Raw genomic sequence first — 19,323 nt, 5'->3', positions numbered from 1 at the left:
CTCGGTACAGAGTCCGGGGTCCGGGAGGCTACCTGTTACCCGTCTGTGTTCAGACTCTACCGGGGTCTGTGTTCAGATTCTACTCGGGTCTTGACTACCTGTGACCCGCTGGGTTCAGACTTCACCGGGTTCTGGACCACCTGTTACCCGCTTGGTTCAGTTCTCCACGTCCAGGCATCCGTTTTCAGGGGGCTACAGGTTGGCTACCTAAGCCGCTTTTGGGAAGTTAGATCGCCCATTTCCCACTTTAATTAATTAATTTATTATTCTTTTCAAATTGGTTGTTTCCACTCGTCTGCGCCTGCGGTAACTGACTACTATTGATCCCGATTTATCCGGGAAAGGTGTCGGAAGAACCGTGGTTGGGACTCAGGTACCAGGCCGGTGTCTGCATCGGGAGCGGAGGGGTGGAGTGGAGGACATAATCATCTAGTCTGCAGTCCTGATGGACCAAGTGAAGGTCATGACACCCGTCCGGGCCTGGCTCCACCTCGACCTGGCCCTGCTGCTCTGCTCCCTCCTGGCGTCCTGCTGTCGAGGACCGGCGGCCGTGGGAGCAGGTAGGCCCCCGTTTTCCTTACTTTGTTTAACTTCTGGCTTCATGTCCTACACATGCATCAAGGCTTGCCTATAGGCGTGCCCTATAGTCAAGACATGTTATATATTGGATCACACTTTAAAATCAGGGTACATCATTAATTAACATGAGTTGTGTCCGTAATAAGCATTATTAATACCATTAGTATTACCACATGACATCATTTGTAAATTAATGACTTGAACACCATGGCCTTAGTTAAAATCAAATTCAAAACAACTTTATCAATGACAGCTTGCATCCAGCTGACCACAGCAACATTCAACAGCATGAACTCCATCAGTAAATGATTACATTCCTCTCTTAAAGATCCCACGCCGTTCTATTTTATGATGCTTTAATATAGGTATTAGTGGGCCACAAACACAGTATTCAAAGACGTCCCCGAAATTCAGCCGTGGTGCAGAGTTACAGTCACTCCGAAACAGTCGCACATTGAGCTTCCCCCAAACGCGCTGTTTCGGTGGGCGTGTCAAGGCAGGTCAAGGAGGGGGGTGGGGGTGTGGCCCTGAGCAGCATGTAGCCACTACCATGCGCTCTGTATACGGTGGGCGTGTCAAGGCAGGTCAAGGAGGGGGGTGGGGGTGTGGCCCTGAGCAGCTTGTAGCCACTGACAGTACCATGCGCTCTGTTTACGGTGGATGTATCCAATGGCTTGTAGAAACCCATATTATGCATAGATATCTATATCATATAATATATAATATATATTATCACCTGGCCCTGAGCAGCTTGTAGCGACGGTACCATGCGCTCTGTTTACGGTGGATGTATCGCAATGGCTCTTAGAAACCCATATTATACATAGATATCTATAACTTATAATATATAATATATATTATCACGGCCAAAAGCTGTGTGAGCCTCCAGACGATAGGTTATTATGAATCTCAAACGACCGCGTCTACTTCAGATTGATGTGGAAGTGGAAGAACCAGAGACGTCGGAGAACCCGACGAAGTACTTTGTGATTCATTATATCGTCTGGACGCGCACACAGCTTTTGGCCGTGATAATATGTATTATTTGATATAGATATCTATGTATTATATGATATTATTTAGATATAGAGCAGAGCTCCAGGACTGTAACGCAAGTGTTGTACACTTCCTTGTTATTTGGATAACCGTTCTGCTGTTGGTGTGATGGCGCATAACACGTCGGACTCTCGTCTCTGGTATTTCTACAACGAGACTCGTAGTGGGGGTTATCTCAGCCATGGTTGAGAATGAATTGGGGGAAAGGAACTTTGGCTTTGACTCCCTGAAGTAGGCTACATGAACCACGACATGGAGGAGAACTCGTCTAAAAATGTGATTTTAATGGCATGGGCTCTTTAAAGAGCCCATGCCATTAAAATCACATTTTTCCTATTGTTTGTTAAATAACATAGGTCTGAATAAGTTTGTGAGCTGTGGTAAGTTTGAAATCTATGCAGTTTGTCTGCTGAATGCAATAGGCAATGAAAGGAAAAAGGCAGAAGAAATGAGCCGATCTGGATAAGGTGACACTGTGACGTAGCGTTGTCAAATTATTATTCATGGCCCTGCCCACTTGGTTGGTTCGTAACCACCCACAAGAATTCTGAAGGAGTCGTGATTGAGTTAGTGCTAAATGCTAATACGTGTACGGTAGTTGCTTAGTTCGTAGTTGTAACGCCCATTGAAATACTCGAGGCTCCGGCTCCTTTTACTGATGGTTTAATCACACCGTAGAACTACAATACAATACAGACATGACATTAGTTTAACACACAAACAATTACCCAAGAGTACGAATCATTCACGGCAAACAAAAGGTAACAAAAACACAACACTAACCACTTTGCCTGCTTGTAGCCAATGGGGTTAAATTAAATCTTTCTTGGTGCCTGCTTGAAACATAAAACCTTAGAACGTTTATAGAACGTGACTTGTCTTCAGCTGTGACACTAGCTTCTCGAAGCTTCTCGACAAAAACCCACGAACAAGAAATAACACGGATACATTTACGAGAAATAACACGAGTCCACCTTGAGGTCAAAGACCGAATTACATATAATACCCCACAGAGCAGGAAAACACTGCCTGCAGTTACACTCCCACCATCAGACAACGTATGATTTCTAACAAACTTAACATAGTGAACAGCGTCTTTCCCAAAACAAAACATTGTATATTCTGACAATGTGGTTACATCACTTTCGCAAATGAATTTAACTTTTACTCAGCTTCAAGCAAAAGTACCGTTTTATGTATGGACCTTTCCAAATAAAATGGTCTAGTTGTGTATGTGCCTTTACTGTCTCGTGTTGTGTCACTAAGCAGTAGTTTGAGCTTTCTGACTTTCCCATCAACTCCTGGGAAAACTTAGGTAACCTTTGCCATCTTCCACTGATTTCTGGATGTGGCATCATCTTGCAGCAGGACTATGTCATTCACTTTAGCATTTCTCCTGTCCTTCCATTTACTTCTCTGTTGCAGACTCAGCAAATACTCCTTTTCTCCACCTGTTCCAGAACTCATGTTGCCAGGATCCTGATCCCTTGGCTGTGCCTGGACGCCCTCAGCATAGAGGTCACGTGCCACCGGGCGATCCCCTTTGGGCTTGTTCTCCTTCTTGTCCTTGTCTCCATAACCACTTGGTCCTGCAACCTCGTCACCAGCAACAGAAACAACAGCGACATTCTCCTCGTCTTCCTGCTGACCGCCCTCCTTCTCCCCCTTCTTCTTGTCTTTCTTCTTATCTTTCTTCTTATCCTTCTTTTTATCCTTGTCGCTGTCAGATGAACTTGAACTGGAGTCCTTCTTCTGCTTCTTCTTCTTTTTCTTCTTGTCATCCTCTCTGTCAGATGGGTCCTTCTGTTCAAGGCCAGCATTGCTGTAGCCAATGATGCTCCAACCCAACGTAGACTTGAGCGCGTATGGCTGGTCCTCACTGCCACTAATGACGTCTCTGGGAAGAAGGGCTTGGGGGCAGTTATAGCCTAACAATCCTACTTCACAGTCAAGCTCCGGAGACATTTCATGCTCTAGATGTTCCAAGTGAGGCCATAACTTTGCAGTAGTACTTGTGGGTATATGAGATCTATTTGCTGGTATATAATCCCTGGTATAAGTTGTTGGTAGTTTGATTATATTTTCAGAGTTAATGCCTCTTACTCGTAGACCGCTCACCCTTTGGCTGGATACGATCTTTGCGATTGATGTGATTGTTGACACTGTCAGTTTCACAGGCTCCTTCTTGACATTCAATGCCTCGGCTGTATCCTTTAATATGAAGGTGGTGTCACTCTGAGTGTCGAGCAAGGCATACACTAGAACTTCTTTGTCTGGTTCAGCTGATGTGGAGACATAAACTGGGACAACAGTAGATGTATGAGTGGTACCTTTCTCTTGAACGACTCTGTTGGAGGTAGCTTGCATTGACTCTTGGGTACGTGACAGTGTGGACCCTTTAATTTGAGCTTCCGTGGTTTCGTTAGATTGTCCACGTTCGGTTTCTCTTCTTTCTCCTTGGTTATACACCCATCGATCCTGATGCAAGCATGTAGGGTGGTTTCGTCCACATGAGTCACATATGCTTCTAGATGTACAGTCTTTGGAGTTGTGGCCAGTCTTAAGGCAGCCAAAACACAACTTCTCCAGTTGTACAAATTTAACCCTTTCTTCAACTGTCCTTTCCATCATTTTGAAACATGTATGGAGAGTATGACCTTGCCTCTTACAGAAAATGCACATGATGCTCGTCTTCTCACTTGAGCTAGTGGTGAAAGCCCTAGCACTGGGTTTCTGACTTTGTGGATATTCCCTTTCCTTTTGCTTTGCTTCTTGTGCTATTAGCTGTATTGCTGAAAAGGATGTGACTGGATTGCATGCAATTCGAGCCTCAAGGTTGAGAAACTGCATGAAGCAACTGAAATCAGGGAACAGTTTGTGTTCATCTTGGTACATAGTGACTTTTCTGTTCCAACTTGCACTTAACCAATCAGGTAATTTGGCAGCTATTTTTTGGTTTTCCACACAGTCGTTAAGAGCTTGTAAACCTTGAACATAAGGCATTGCTGATTCAACACTGCTTAGAAAATCCGCAAACTCACGAAGATCTTCGCTGTCCTTGTGACCAATTTTATGCCATGCGTGTATCTTGTCGCGGTATGCCTTACCAATTACAAACTGATTGCCGTATCTGTCCTCAAGTTTGTCCCAGGCGGTTTTGTAAGCCGTTTCTGTTGCTACTAGGAAATGTCCTTCAATAGCTCTTTTGGCTGGGCCACCAACGTACTTGCGCAAAAAGAAGAGTTTTTCTTGAGTTGGCAGGTTCTTACGATCAATCAGAGTACAGAATGAAAGCTTCCAATCATTATACTTGAGAGGATCTCCTACGAAGACAGCCGGTTCTGGGATTGGGATACGATTGGCTGTAATCGCTTCAGCGAGTGTTCTCACAAGATCATTGGAGGCTTCATGAGAGGTGGTGAATGTGGGTGAGTGAGTAGTGGGAACCTTGGTAAATGGGACTTGTTGAATGGTAAGAGGTTGATTGGGGATGGCTTGCTGAACCATTGGAGATTGAGGGAAACTGGCTGGTTGAGGTGTGTATTTGGATGTGAACATTGAGGGATGTGGGGGAGAGGTCTTAGTGATGGCAGCTAGGTGTGGATGATAAGATGGATCAGGTATGGTTTGCTGAGCAGGGCTAGCTTGGGGAGGCGGTGCTTGTTGAGCAGGATAGAAGGGGTTGCTTACAGGGTTGAGCGTGGATGGTTGGTAGAGGGAAACTGGAACCTTTAGTGAGGATGGATAGATGTCTTGACTCTGTTCAGTCAAAATGGCTGACTGGTGCGCTACCTCGTCATAATGATCTTCTGAGAAAATATTCAGCCTGGCTTGTGCTGCATTGTGCTTTTTTATTTCCTCCAACCGTTCCACTTCTCACCTTTTCTTTTCCAGCTCCGTTTTTCTAGCAGCGCTTTCTGAAATAAACTGAGTTCGTTTTCCAGCATTCTCCGCTTCAATTTCCTTTTCTTCAGCTTCTCTTTTAGCCATTAACATTTGTTCCTCCACCTCAAGTTTCCGAATCTCTTCTTCTCGTTGATGTTGTTCTTTCATTATTTTGAGAACTTCTTGTGTAGCTGCAACTTCGGCCACTGCTTGTAGTTTATTGTACCGTGACAGACTGGAAGAGGCGTTTGACTTACAGCTGGGTTTAAGCGAGCTTGCACTGGATACTGTGTTGTCAAACACTGACTCAGCTTCAGGCCAGGGTACAGCTTCTGAATCTTCATTACCACTGAGGTATTGTTGAGCCCTTTTATTTGCAGTCACAGTGAGTACATGTGTCATTTATTCTCCGGATTTCAGGTTCAGGAGTTGCAATATCTCTTATTTTGAGGTAAGTTTCGTCAATCTGATCTTGGATAGAGTTGATTGTGCTTGCAACATCCTCAATCAGATCCACAGCATCATTTTCCCTAATGGTTCGTCTTAAGCCATTAATGTGATATTTCCACTTTCCATATTGCTTCACAAAATGTGCGTTCAGTTCACACAACCTTTCATCCAGCTGAGCCTTTCCTTTTTCAGTTAGCGTTCGTGGACGTTCGCTTCTTCTCATGTCTGGAGGCTGTTGTGTGATATATGCACCAACCTGGGATTGTGCGTCTTGTGCTGTCGCTTCAGCTTGCTCACCCGAGTCAGCTTGAGCTGGGGTATTTTCACCATCTTCTTGTGGGTCTCCAAGCTTGGCTTCTTTAGTTGCCTGTGTAGCACTTACGCTTGTTTGTGACATGTTAAATGTTTATGAATGTGTTGACATTTAAATGAAATGTACTTCTCAAATGCGCTGATATGAATTAAAATCTATATGAAACCCAAAATAAATGTTTCACTTTCTAAATGCACAATATAGGCAATATACTGTATAAGGCCTTTGGGATTGCCTTAGCTTAAACTTGTTTAACTACACATCAAGGCAACACACTGCTGTAAAACCTGTTTAGAATGGCAATGTAAGGCAAATAATAATTGCTATGAAATCTTAGGTAGTCTTAATATGAAAAACCCACTTGTATGATATCACATGCAATAATACGATTTTAAACTTAAAACATCTTACACTTAATTCACTTCAAAACACTGTATTTACTTAGTCACTTTGATTCTTAGAACCAACCGCAAATTAAATATCCACTGTTACTTTAAGGCAGCACACAAATTAAATGTCCACAACGCAGCTTAAATGGCAGATTACTTGTGCTACTTTCAAGATGCGATCTTCAGCATTCTTGCTTATTTAGCCTTTAACGTCTTCTCCTTGTGATTCAAGCGCGACAGTTCTTTGCGGTACCTCCTTCTAGCAGTGTGCGGTGACGTCGTCTTCTGTCCGCGCGCAGCTCCGTGTTAAGGCCATCTGCGCGCAGCTCCGTGTTACGTCCATCTTGGAGTCTTCACGATGCAGTGTAGTGTTCTACTGTAACGCCCATTGAAATACTCGAGGCTCCGGCTCCTTTTACTGATGGTTTAATCACACCGTAGAACTACAATACAATACAGACATGACATTAGTTTAACACACAAACAATTACCCAAGAGTACGAATCATTCACGGCAAACAAAAGGTAACAAAAACACAACACTAACCACTTTGCCTGCTTGTAGCCAATGGGGTTAAATTAAATCTTTCTTGGTGCCTGCTTGAAACATAAAACCTTAGAACGTTTATAGAACGTGACTTGTCTTCAGCTGTGACACTAGCTTCTCGAAGCTTCTCGACAAAAACCCACGAACAAGAAATAACACGGATACATTTACGAGAAATAACACAAGTCCACCTTGAGGTGAAAGACCGAATTACATATAATACCCCACAGAGCAGGAAAACACTGCCTGCATTTACAGTAGTATCAGGCTAGTTACAGAATTTTGAATGCAATGGCAGAACGACATCGAACTACATGAACTGCGACATGCTGCCTGCCGCCGGTTGCCGCGAGGCACCACCGCCGCGAAGCACCACCGCCCCGGCAGCGGGCAGCCGGGCGGTGGTGCCTCGCGCCGGCAGCAGGCAGCAGGCTGCGCACGGTTCTGTCTACTACAGATTGATGTTGAAGTGGAAGAACCAGAGACGTCGGAGAACCCGACGAAGTCCTTTGTGATTCATTATATCGTCTCGACGTGCACACAGCTTTTGGCCGTGATAATATGTATTATTTGATATAGATATCTATGTATTATATGATATTATTTAGATATAGAGCTCCAGGACTGTAACGCAAGTGTTGTACACTTCCTTGTTATTTGGATAACCGTTCTGCTGTTGGTGTGATGGCGCATAACACGTCGGACTCTCGTCTATGGTATTTCTACAACTAGACCCGTAGTGGGGGTTATCTCAGCCATGGTTGAGAATGAATTGGGGGAAAGGAACTTTGGCTTTGACTCCCTGAAGTCATGAACCACGACATGGAGGAGAAAGGGATTGTTGACCGCGGTCGTCTCCCGCCGGAGCCTCGCTGCAGATGGACCACCGCCTCGGCTTCAGGATGCGGTGATTAGCGCTGACCGCTGCCGAGGCGGCGGGAAGCAGGGCTCAAGCGGGATACATTCGCGGCCAACAATCCCTTTCTCCTCCATGTCGTGGTCCGTTCATGTAGCCTACTTCAGGGAGTCAAAGCCAAAGTTCCTTTCCCCCAATTCATTCTCAACCATGGCTGAGATAACCCCCACTACGAGTCTCGTTGTAGAAATACCAGAGACGAGTGTCCGACGTGTTATGCGCCATCACACCAACAGCAGAACGGTTATCCAAATAACAAGGAAGTGTACAACACTTGCGTTACAGTCCTGGAGCTCTGCTCTATATCTAAATAATATCATATAATACATAGATATCTATATCAAATAATACATATTATCACGGCCAAAAGCTGTGTGCGCGTCCAGACGATATAATGAATCACAAAGGACTTCGTCGGGTTCTCCGACGTCTCTGGTTCTTCCACTTCCACATCAATCTGAAGTAGACGCGGTCATTTAAGATTCATAATAACCTATCGTCTGGAGGCTCACACAGCTTTTGGCCGTGATAATATATATTATAGATTATATGATATAAATATCAATGTATAATATGGGTTTCTAAGAGCCATTGCGATACATCCACCGTAAACAGAGCGCATGGTACCGTGGCTACAAGCTGCTCAGGGCCAGGTGATAATATATATTATATATTATATGATATAGATATGTATAATATGGGTTTCTACGAGCCATTGCGATACATCCACCGTAAACAGAGCGCATGTTACTGTCAGTGGCTACAAGCTGCTCAGGGCCACACCCCCACCCCCCTCCTTGACCTGCCTTGACACGCCCACCGTATACAGAGCGCATGGTAGTGGCTACAAGCTGCTCAGGGCCACACCCCCACCCCCCTCCTTGACCTGCCTTGACACGCCCACCGAAACAGCGCGTTTGGGGGAAGCTCAATGTGCGACTGTTTCGGAGTGACTGTAACTCTGCACCACGGCTGAATTTCGGGGACGTCTTTGAATACTGTGTTTGTGGCCCACTAATACCTATATTAAAGCATCATAAAATAGAATGGCATGGGATCTTTAAAGGCCCACTATGCAGGATAGGGGTTTTCTTGGGTTGGCACGCACATTTCTCTACACAGCGCCCCCTACAGCTTCGTAGTAGATATTTTACAACACTGTCGTAACAACTCGTTGACGACCCTTCCCCATGCACTTCTACGCGAGCCATGTGCGAAGTAGATGTTCATAAAGTGTAGGCAAGGTTATACATTTTTAAAATTGTGTATTTGTATTGCAATAAACATAAATCCATCCTTCTTTATCGACGGGGAGAATTTATATCCTAGATTATAATTGTTTTATCTTAGGTTGAACAGAACCATCAGTGTAAGAGTGTTGGCCAACATAATAATCTAAATAAACAAGAACCTGGATTCAGGGATTCAGCCTGTATCTGGGGGACGAGACAGACGAACAGCAAAACACCCATGGAAACAAAGGTGCTTGCTTGGTTGCAACCAAGCAAGCTAGAAACATACAGGGCTCACAACAAAACAGTCGAGAAAATACATTTTTACAGGGCTCACAACAATATGGAGACTATCAACATCAAGAATACCACGAAGACAAAGTTCACCCAAGGGTACTTTCAATTTCAAAAGCAACACGGCCAAGTCGGCGTCTGATTTGCAGTCTTCTTTTTCTTTCAGTTCACGCTATTCCTGAAAAGCTTGCCCAACGTTCACTCGTGTCTGGCCTCTCTGTCGGTCAGTCTCCCTTTTCTCTTCTTCTGTTCCTCCGACATTGGGTTTCTCTGTCTCTTTTTAGTCGGCTGATCTATGATGAATGTAACAACCCCTTAGTTACTTGTGTTTATATCGAGCCGGTTCCGTGTTTGGGGGTCTGTGACGTAAAGCAATTCGTTACTTTGTGAGAGCCGAGACTCCCGCGAGAGTGGGCGGCGGGTCGCCGGCAGAAACATTCCCTTTCTCCGCCAAGATGCGTCGGGGGGAGTCGAGACAACGAACAATCGAACAAAAATGTATAATAGAACCATCGCAATGACTCTTAGCCTATTATATTAAGGTAAATCAAGCCAAAAAAGTTGCATAGTTCCCCTTTTACTCGTGTCTGGTCCCTTTTCTGGTCCATTCTTCTTTTGTTCCACCGACAGTCGCCTCTCGGGTCCCTTATCAGTCGACTGATCCATGATGAATGCAACAATTGCCTCGCAACTTGGTGTTTATATCTAGCCGGTGCCATGTTTGGGGGTGTGTCTGTGCCGTAAAGCATTTTCGAAACTACAATCTGACTACATTTTCGAGGCGCGATTGGATACTTCCGCTGCGTCACATCCGGATTGTGTCGGTCCGAACAGAGCAAGTTGCATATGCGCTTTTTCCTTGGAGAGGCGACAAGGGGCAATGACACACCCACCAAACGACCCAGAAATGGTTGCAGAACCATCAGAATAACTCTCAACCTGCATAATTAATGTAATATTGGCTAAAAAAGTTGCATAGTGGGCCTTTATTGCTATACTGCATTAACTAATGTAAAATAATGGTTAATTAATTTACACATGTTGTAAAGTGTATAGTTTAGTTTAGTAGTAATCATTGAACTTTGGGATTCAAATCAATTCCCCAAAATACACCCTATTTAGAGTGATCCCTTAGAATACTAGAATACCTCAGTAGCTGTGTGACTGAGAACCTCTATTTCCCATTGACTCTCTCTCTCTCTCTCTTTCTCTCCAACCATCCACTCCTCTGTCTCCCCTACTCTCGCCCCATCTATCACTCCATTATCTGTAAGAGTAAAATCACCAGTATCTGTTTAATAAACTTTTATATACGCTAGCCGGGAATCTATAAACCAATAAAACGGTTTTAAATGTTTTATGGTTTAAGCGTTTCACGACCTGCGTGTGTCTTTGTGGCGGTGGCGGTGCCTTCACTGGCAATACCTCAGTTTACTAAATTCTCTCTCACCAAATCCCGATAAAGGTAATCTTTCAGTTTATTATAGTAGCTGCAGTGACAGAGATACGATTGCTGTAGTAAGGCTATTCTGGATTGCATTGTACAATGTGCATAGTTGTGCACATTGTACATTATTTTGTACTCAATACTTCAGAGTACCCAGAACAAAGAACTCAGAAGTATACCGTACCTCTTAAAATTGTTGTCAAAAATATGAATACTGAATATTTGAATTTTTTTCAATGCTCATTTTCAGTAGTGTGGACACACTAGTACAGGCTGCACCTTCTCACTCTTCTCTCTGACAGCGAGTTGACGCACACAGTACTACAGTGCCCACATAGACCCTTCCCTCCCAGCCAATCGCAGCACTGTCTCTCGCAGTAATTCGTAGCTTCACCTTCGGTCTTGTATCGAAGTCGGAAAATCCAGTATCGTGACAATAATACTTCTTGTACAGTATCAATTTGTATTCAGACCATCCCTGAAGGTCTCTTATCTTGTTTCATGCATAATGTAGTCAGGTAGTATTGCCTATTTCACAACTGAAAGGTCACAGCATATTTATATGGAATGATGACTGAGGAATATATTTTCATCAAAGATTTATCAGCGGTTAGAGACACCCGTTTTTGTCATATGGCTGGAAGCACCCATCTTACTTGATCCATGACGTTTTATTTTCTTTTGTGTCTATTTCCCGGAGCTAGACCAAGTGCCGAATTAATCTGTAAAGCGAAGAAGTTCATCAAAAGAAGGACTATAATGTTGGTACTAGTTTCGTAGGAATACCAAACCATTGAACAATTGCTGCTCATACCTTAGAATGCTTCTCAGGATTTAGTTACTATGCAACAAATAGCTGGAATAAACTCCCAGAGGATTTAAGACTTGCCCCAACTCTGAGCACCTTTAAAACAAGACTGAAGACTTTTATGTTTGCTATAGCTTTCTGCTAAAATCTTAAATCTAAAAAGCTTTTTTAACTTTGCCTTTATTTTCTATTTTAATACTAAAATGCCTTTTTCTATTTTACCCATTTCTTTGCATATGTTTTTCTTATCTATTATTTTATTTTATTGTATGACAATGTTTATATGTGAAGCACTTTGTGTCTGCCTTGTGTATGAAAAGTGCTATATAAATAAAGTTGCCTTGCCTTGCCTTGCCTTGCCTTCTCTGGGTGTTCAAAATTGAAAGAATAAGTACATAGTTATATTTGGGCTTAGAGTCAGACACAGAGAGAACATATGTTTAACTCTGAAGTCACAATCAAACAAACAAAACCCAAGAGTTTACCTTTCAACCATTTTGTAAAACATAACCTGAATGATTTAAGAGGTTTTCCTCTCAGCCTGTCCTCCAACCTAAACAACAGAAAAGGTTGTTTGTGTAGATCGTCCAAAATGATCCGTATTCTCAGTGGACCCGTGTTCTCAGTGGGAAATGCAACATTAAGAAAGATTCAGCATTCAAATGCGTTTTGATAACGTTTTCTATTGTTGCCATGGTGATTCATACGGATGCTGCTATCCCTGAAACAACTCAGCTTGTTGTTTGAGTCATGTTTTTTGCGTAGGTCAGTAGTCTGAGCTTTGGTGCTATTTTATGACGATGTTTCAAATAAAACATTTCAAATGACCCACGGACGACATGTCTTCTTCTTTGCAATGGACTGTCACTAGACAGACGTGTTTTTGTGGGGCAACCCTGAAGTTTATGCTCGCTTTGCTTCTTCCCGAAAATCCATTCCAAAGCTTAATTTTATGAAAACGTTTTGTTTATCAAGATAATCATGACAAATAAATGCCACTTTGAATGTTTTTGAAGCGTAGCTGCAATCAATAAATTAAAAGGCAGATGAAAAACCTTCTAAAAGGCTACAAAAAGGATCAACATTGTCATAGAAATACAATAAGTGACACAAACACTTACTGTGTGTGGGGACACAAAATGACTTGGGAGTGGGGTAGAGACGACTGGTCTCTTATATGAATCAGGGCATTAAGGTTTACTACAATTTGCAGATAATATACAAGCCGTTTCTCAATTCGCGTACTTGTGCGTGCTCGTGTGCTCGCGGACTCGTGAAACGTCATCAGTCGTTGCCCGAGCACTGTTCCAATTCGAAGCACGCATCGAGCGAGTACTGTCGTAAAACCCGGAAGTGTTCTGGATGCGTGCTCGATATCGCCGTTTCACCGAGCATGCATCGGAGGTGGCTCGTGTGTGCTTGCTCCCGCTATAAATCCCAGGATGCATTTCGCACTCGCAGCAGTACGAGGGCGGACAATATGGAGAAGACGCACAAGTTACAACTGTAGCTTAAGTTACTCTTAACTTATATATATATTTATATAATATATAATATATAATATAATAATAATAATAATATATAAATATATATATGTAAGGTCGTGTGTGTATAGCTTATACACATGACAGGACACTCATATCTTTTCAATTGTTATTCGTTCAGAATATTTACATACTATTTGAAAATGAAAGAGGCTGGGATTTTGTTTTGTATCATTTGTTTATATTGTTCAGTAGTATATGCCTAAATGAGGCCGTAGCACAGTTAACGGACGAGCAGAGGTGGTGACGTCATCGAGTCCGCTGCTGTTCCAATTGCAGGTACGTACTCGCGTGCTCGCAAGTATGTGCTTGAAGTACAGACTTGCCAAGTACGTGCTTGCAAGTCATCGAGTCCGTAGTACGCGTGCTACGAATTGAGAAACGGCCACAGTGAATCTAGCTCTACAGGAAGTGATGTCATAAGTAGGGGACGAAGCCCCCCTGATTGCCGACACGATCAAAGCGTTCGACCAATCACGACAGAGTGGGCGTGTTGACCAATCAAAGCACACTGGGCTACTCGGGAGGCGGGCCTTAAAGCGACATACTGAAATTGGTTTTGCAGAAATGAACAGTGAGAATAATAATATATGTTAGAATATAATAATAAATCTTCATTCAGACTAACCATATTCTAGTAGTACCCCCAAATGCAATTCTTGACTCTTAGTGCAATCTACTGTCTCACTTGTCTCTCTTGCACCTCTCCCTCCCTTTCTCTCTTCCTCTATGCCTCTCTATGTCTCTCTCTCACTCGGTGTACCCTCCTCTCTCCCTCTCAATCTCGTTTTCTCTCTCTGTCTTCAAGGTCATCAAGAACTCAGTGGATTTAAAACATTATCCAAGTCTTACTCTCATCGTTTCACTCCCCTGCTCGCCTCCCACTCTCTCATCCTCTTTCTCTCTCCCACTCTGTCTTTCATTCACACTCTGTTGTCTTCATCTGGTTCTCTGTATGTCTGCGTGACTGCGTCAAATCTCTCACTGTGTCGTCAGTAGGAGATTTTGTTAAGCCACTTGTACTTGTCTCTGTCTGTCCCCACTGTCTGTAAAACGTCTTTAACCAATCACGACTAGGAACAAGCCCGCTGTTCTGGATGAAGAATTCAGATGAGGCAGTGGCAGAAGTTGGATCTCTCTCTCTCTCTCGCTCTTGTGCTCCATCTCTCCGTCTCTCTCTGCAGCTCTCTTGCTCTGTCTCTCTCTTCTCTTCTCTCTCTCTCTCTCTCTCTCTCTCTCTCTCTCTCTCTCTCTCTCTCTCTCTCTCTCTCTCTCTCTATCCCTCCTGCTCTACTCTGTTCATCTGACTTTCTCTCCCCTCTCTCTATCTCTTTCCTTCTCTCTCTCTTGGTGACAGGCAACAAGGAGAATAGCTTTGAACATATTTCTGGTTGGCATCGCTGTGTAACACCTCTCCTCCCATTGTGTCTGTGTGTGTGTCCCCCTCTCTCTTTTCCTGACAGCCAAGAGGTACATTGCTTTAAATATATGATGTACGTGTTGATAGATACACGGACTCAATCACACGTATGATGGGATGATGTGAGTGTGTGTGTGTGTGTGTGTGTTTGGATTAGATCTAGAGGCATGGCATCTATTATAACCTCTACGTTATGGTATGTGATTGTGTTTATGCTCCTTAGAAAACCAGCAATGGAAGCTGTCATTTCACAGCCTGGCCGACTGCTACCACCTATCGAGCCAGTGTCCTTACTATATTTCTTTGCCCTGGTTACATGACGTACAGAATCTTCATTTGTGTTTTTGGGAATTGGAAACCTTTGCTGTATCTGCCCATTTATTGTCCAGTTTGACTGGAAAACGTCCCACTGATATGATATCATATACTGTAATAAGTCATGCAAGTACTAATAACCTCCTTTGCACAGGAGGTGAAATATTTTGGGTTAAAACTTCTTCCTTCCATCTATTCATCATTGTAGAATATTACAAAGTCACAAATAAAATAAGACGACTGGCACCTCCTCATCTCTGCGGACACACCTGTCGGCTCCCTCCAATCAAGTTAATCATCCTGTCTCCCTCTGTCTCCCCCTCTCACCATATTGCCCTTTCTGTCCTTGCCCCTCTCCCCCTCCCCCTCTGTTTCTCTCTCTCCCTGCCCTCTATCTTCCCCTAGCTCTCCCCCTCTCTCTCTTCCCTCTTCCCTCTCCCATCTATACCTCTGTCCCTCTCTCTCCTACCCCCTCTCTCCCGCCTCTCTCCCCCCCCTCTCTCCCCCTCCTCTCTCTCATCTCTTCCTCCTATCTCTCTCCCTCCTATCTCTTCCTCCTGTCACACACACATAGTGAGCATGACTTGTAAATATGGGTATTAGCCGAATTGTCCGTTAGCTGAATTGGGTTTTGATTGCAGAGCACTAATGGGAGGTAATCAATTATTACAACTCTGCTTTATACGCTTTATGCTGATTTGTGATCGCGCGTGTGTCTGTGTGTGTGTTTGTGTGGGTGGGTGTGTTTGTGTCTCTGTAAGAGAGTGTGTTTTTATCTGTGTGTATATGTGCAGGAGTAGGTTTATGGGTGTGTGTATGCGTGTGTGTGTGTGTGTGTGTGTGTGTGTGTGTGTGTGTGTGTGTGTGTGTGTGTGTGTGTGTGTGTGTGTGTGTGTGTGTGTTTGTGTGTGTTTGTTTGTGTGTGTGTGTCTGCACGCAGGAGGGACTGGCAAACTGATGGCGCTCATTTGCATAATCACCACATACAGCATCATGGTCGGGGAGATCTCTGCTGGTCTGCTTGTTTGAACATTAATAATAGCAGGGTCCACTGCTGTTCCATTAGCTTCCCGCTGCAAATTGACTTAATGGTGTTGACAGGCCTACATCCTAATGCCTAGATCAGTTCTGAGAATGAGCTCTTAGCTGGGTCACCGACACGTTCTCATACTTCTTCTACTAGAGTACCCCTAAGATTATTTTTCAGCCCCTTCACCTGTGTATTCTATTTCACATTTTAAACATGAAAATGAAAAGGGCTACTTTTTTAGCTTTTTTTGTATATTTTTTTATTTCCCTAGTACCCCCTGCAGAACTCCAAGTACCCCCATTTGAGAACCAATGGCCTATATGACCCAGCCTTGGCAATACCCAGGCTGGTTTATATTTAAGGGAGGCTGGTTTATATTTAAGGCCGGCCCCGACGCTGCGCGTCGGGGCCGGACAACGCCCCTTAACAGTGGTATAATGAGCACATGCCACTGACTGAAGTGATCTATTGCTTTTATACAACGGTTACTATTATGGCGAAACGAAAGTCATAGACACACTACATTTAAAAAGAAACCAAAAAAGTCAAAATAGCCGTTTAATTAAAGAATACAAAAAAGTAGTCCCTCCTGGCTGCCGCTATGCATCGACGGTCGCTATGCAACACACTTTAGCGTCCCTCCGAGAGAAGGCTCCGATAGAGCGGTTCGCCGGCAATTTATCCTATGGAGCAGTTCACTCGCCGTGTGCCTAAGCTTTCGTTAGTCTCTCCATCGCCTTGCTCACTCCCGGAGTAACAACATTTACACACTCTCCATCATCCAACATATGTTTTACTTTGTAACTGTTTCTACTTCCAGGCGCGGAGTGATATGCAAACTTTCACAAAATGATCGGGCGTCATAGCAGTTATGTATACGCTCATTATACAACAGTTGGGAACCAATCAGATCGCTGGATTTAGGTCCCCCGTATAAATGTAGCATAATTGATTTAATACAATATATTGTATTGTGTTTGTGTATGTATACGATAATGTGCTCCAACAGTGTTTATCTGAAGTCGATTAACTGTGTGTGTGTGTGTGTGTGTGTGTGTGTGTGTGTGTGTGTGTGTGTGTGTGTGTGTGTGTGTGTGTGTGTGTGTGTGTGTGCACGTGTACATGTGTGTGTGTGTGTGTGTGTGTGTGTGTGTGTGTGTGTGTGTGTGTGTGTGTGTGTGTGTGTGTTTGCATGTGTGTGTGTGTGTGTGTGTGTGTGTGTGAGTGTGTGTATGCGTGTGTGTGTGTGTGTGTGTGTGCATGCATGTGTAGTGGTGCCGGCGGCCCCGGTCAACGTGTCGGTGACCCAGCTAAGAGCTCATTCTGCCATGGTGACCTGGAGCGTCCCACAGGGAGACACCGTCATCGGCTACGCCATCTCACAGCAGGTACACACACACGCGCACACACACACACACACACACACACACACACACACACACACACACACACACACACACACACACACACACACACACACACACACACACACAGCAGGGACGCACACACACACACACAGCAGGGACACACACACACACACACATAAAGCAGGTACACACACACATACACACACACACACACACACACACACAGCAGGTACACACACACACACTCACAAACGCACACACACACACACACACACACACACACACACACACACACACACACACACACACACACACACACACACACACACACACACACACACACACACACACACACTTAAGGCCCCGAGGCCATCGTCTGGAGCTGGAGCTGCTCCATGACGTGTGAGAAGAGGTTCAAAGCACGAGCATGTGGCACAAAAGGTGCCACATGCAGGTCGCACAGGAGTGAAGACACGGGGTACATTGTAAAATAAGCGGAGGGGATTAAAAAGGACTCCCATCTGGACACTGAGCAGCCTTCCCTTTCCCGCTCATGTTGGTCCTCTCTTCTGGAGTTCGGGCACCTCGACCTTCTCATGCAGACCGTTTGGGTAGCTCCTCCATACGCTGCTCCTCAGTAACTTCCTGGACCATATCCATCAGATCAGGGAAGTCCTGGTCGGTCTTCTGCCTCATTGGCAGCTTCTCTTTTTTGGGGTTATTCTGGTGTGACTCCGGTTCCTTCTTTCCTCCAGCCTCAGTACAGATCAAAACACCTGAGATATCTGTGACCCAAGATCAAATTGTCTGTGACCGGTTTGTTTGGTTTCATGACAATGCATCCCTCATCCTCTTCAATGTCTGCCAGGGTTGTTACTGGTTTATTCAGGGTCGGGGTGCAGGAGAATCATCCGTCGTTTTTTGATGGGGACGAACAATAGTAGTGTGGTGTTCGTTATTCTCTTGGCTGTCATCACAGGAGATCTCAAGGTCTTTAGTATCATTCATTGGTGTCTTCACCAAAACAACACACAGTCGCACAGCTCATCACCATCCCCTGACATCTCTGCTGGTGACGTTTTCTAGAAGGCAAATTTTACTCTCAGAAGCATTACGTAGCATTAAATAAAATGAAATAATTAAGGGCAACTCAAAGTACCAAACATTGTACTTATTGCAAAAAAAAACCTGGCTGGACTGAGTTTAATTCCGCCAAATGTAGAAAGATTGTAAACAGCATTTCCGCCGCTCAGTTCTCAAAGTTATAAAAATATGTATTTTAACCATTATTATAAGCTGCATACAATTACCTATGTAGTGTCAAAATGTGTGTAAAAAATAAGACTGGCACATCCTCGTCTCCACGGACACACCTGTCTGCTCCCTCCAGTCAATTTAATCATCCTCTCTCACCCTCCGTCTCCCCCTCTCACCATGTTTCTCTTTCTGTCGTTGCCCCAACCCCCTCCCCCTCTATTTCTCTCTCTCCCTACCCTCTATCTTCCCCTAGCCCTCCCTTCTCTGTCCCCCCCTCTCTCCCCTCTCTCTCCTCCCCCTCTCTCTATCCCTCCCTCCCTCTCTCTATCCCCTCTCTTCTCCTCTCTTTCTTAACCCCTCTGCAATCTCCCCCTCTATCTCTCTCCCATCTATACTCTCCCTTCCTCTCTCTCTCCACTCTTTCCCCCTCCCCCCCTTTCTCTTTCCCCATTCTCTCCCCTCTTTCCCCCCTCTC

General features: G+C 44.3%; 1 protein-coding gene across 1 annotated transcript in view; it reads left to right on the top strand.

The window, feature by feature from the left end:
• Positions 1-19,323, top strand: part of fndc4b (fibronectin type III domain containing 4b) — a 103,631-nt gene that overhangs the window by 72,972 nt on the left and 11,336 nt on the right. Inside the window, exons 2-3 of the mRNA XM_056588701.1 lie at positions 345-560; positions 17,497-17,612. Coding sequence (XP_056444676.1) covers positions 446-560; positions 17,497-17,612 — 231 coding nt within the window. The 5' untranslated portion in view covers positions 345-445. The remainder of the gene's footprint in view (positions 1-344; positions 561-17,496; positions 17,613-19,323) is intronic.

Source organism: Gadus chalcogrammus, chromosome 4 (genome assembly GCF_026213295.1).
Source record: "Gadus chalcogrammus isolate NIFS_2021 chromosome 4, NIFS_Gcha_1.0, whole genome shotgun sequence".
Taxonomy (NCBI): domain Eukaryota; kingdom Metazoa; phylum Chordata; class Actinopteri; order Gadiformes; family Gadidae; genus Gadus; species Gadus chalcogrammus.
This window is presented reverse-complemented; position numbering and strand designations above follow the sequence as displayed.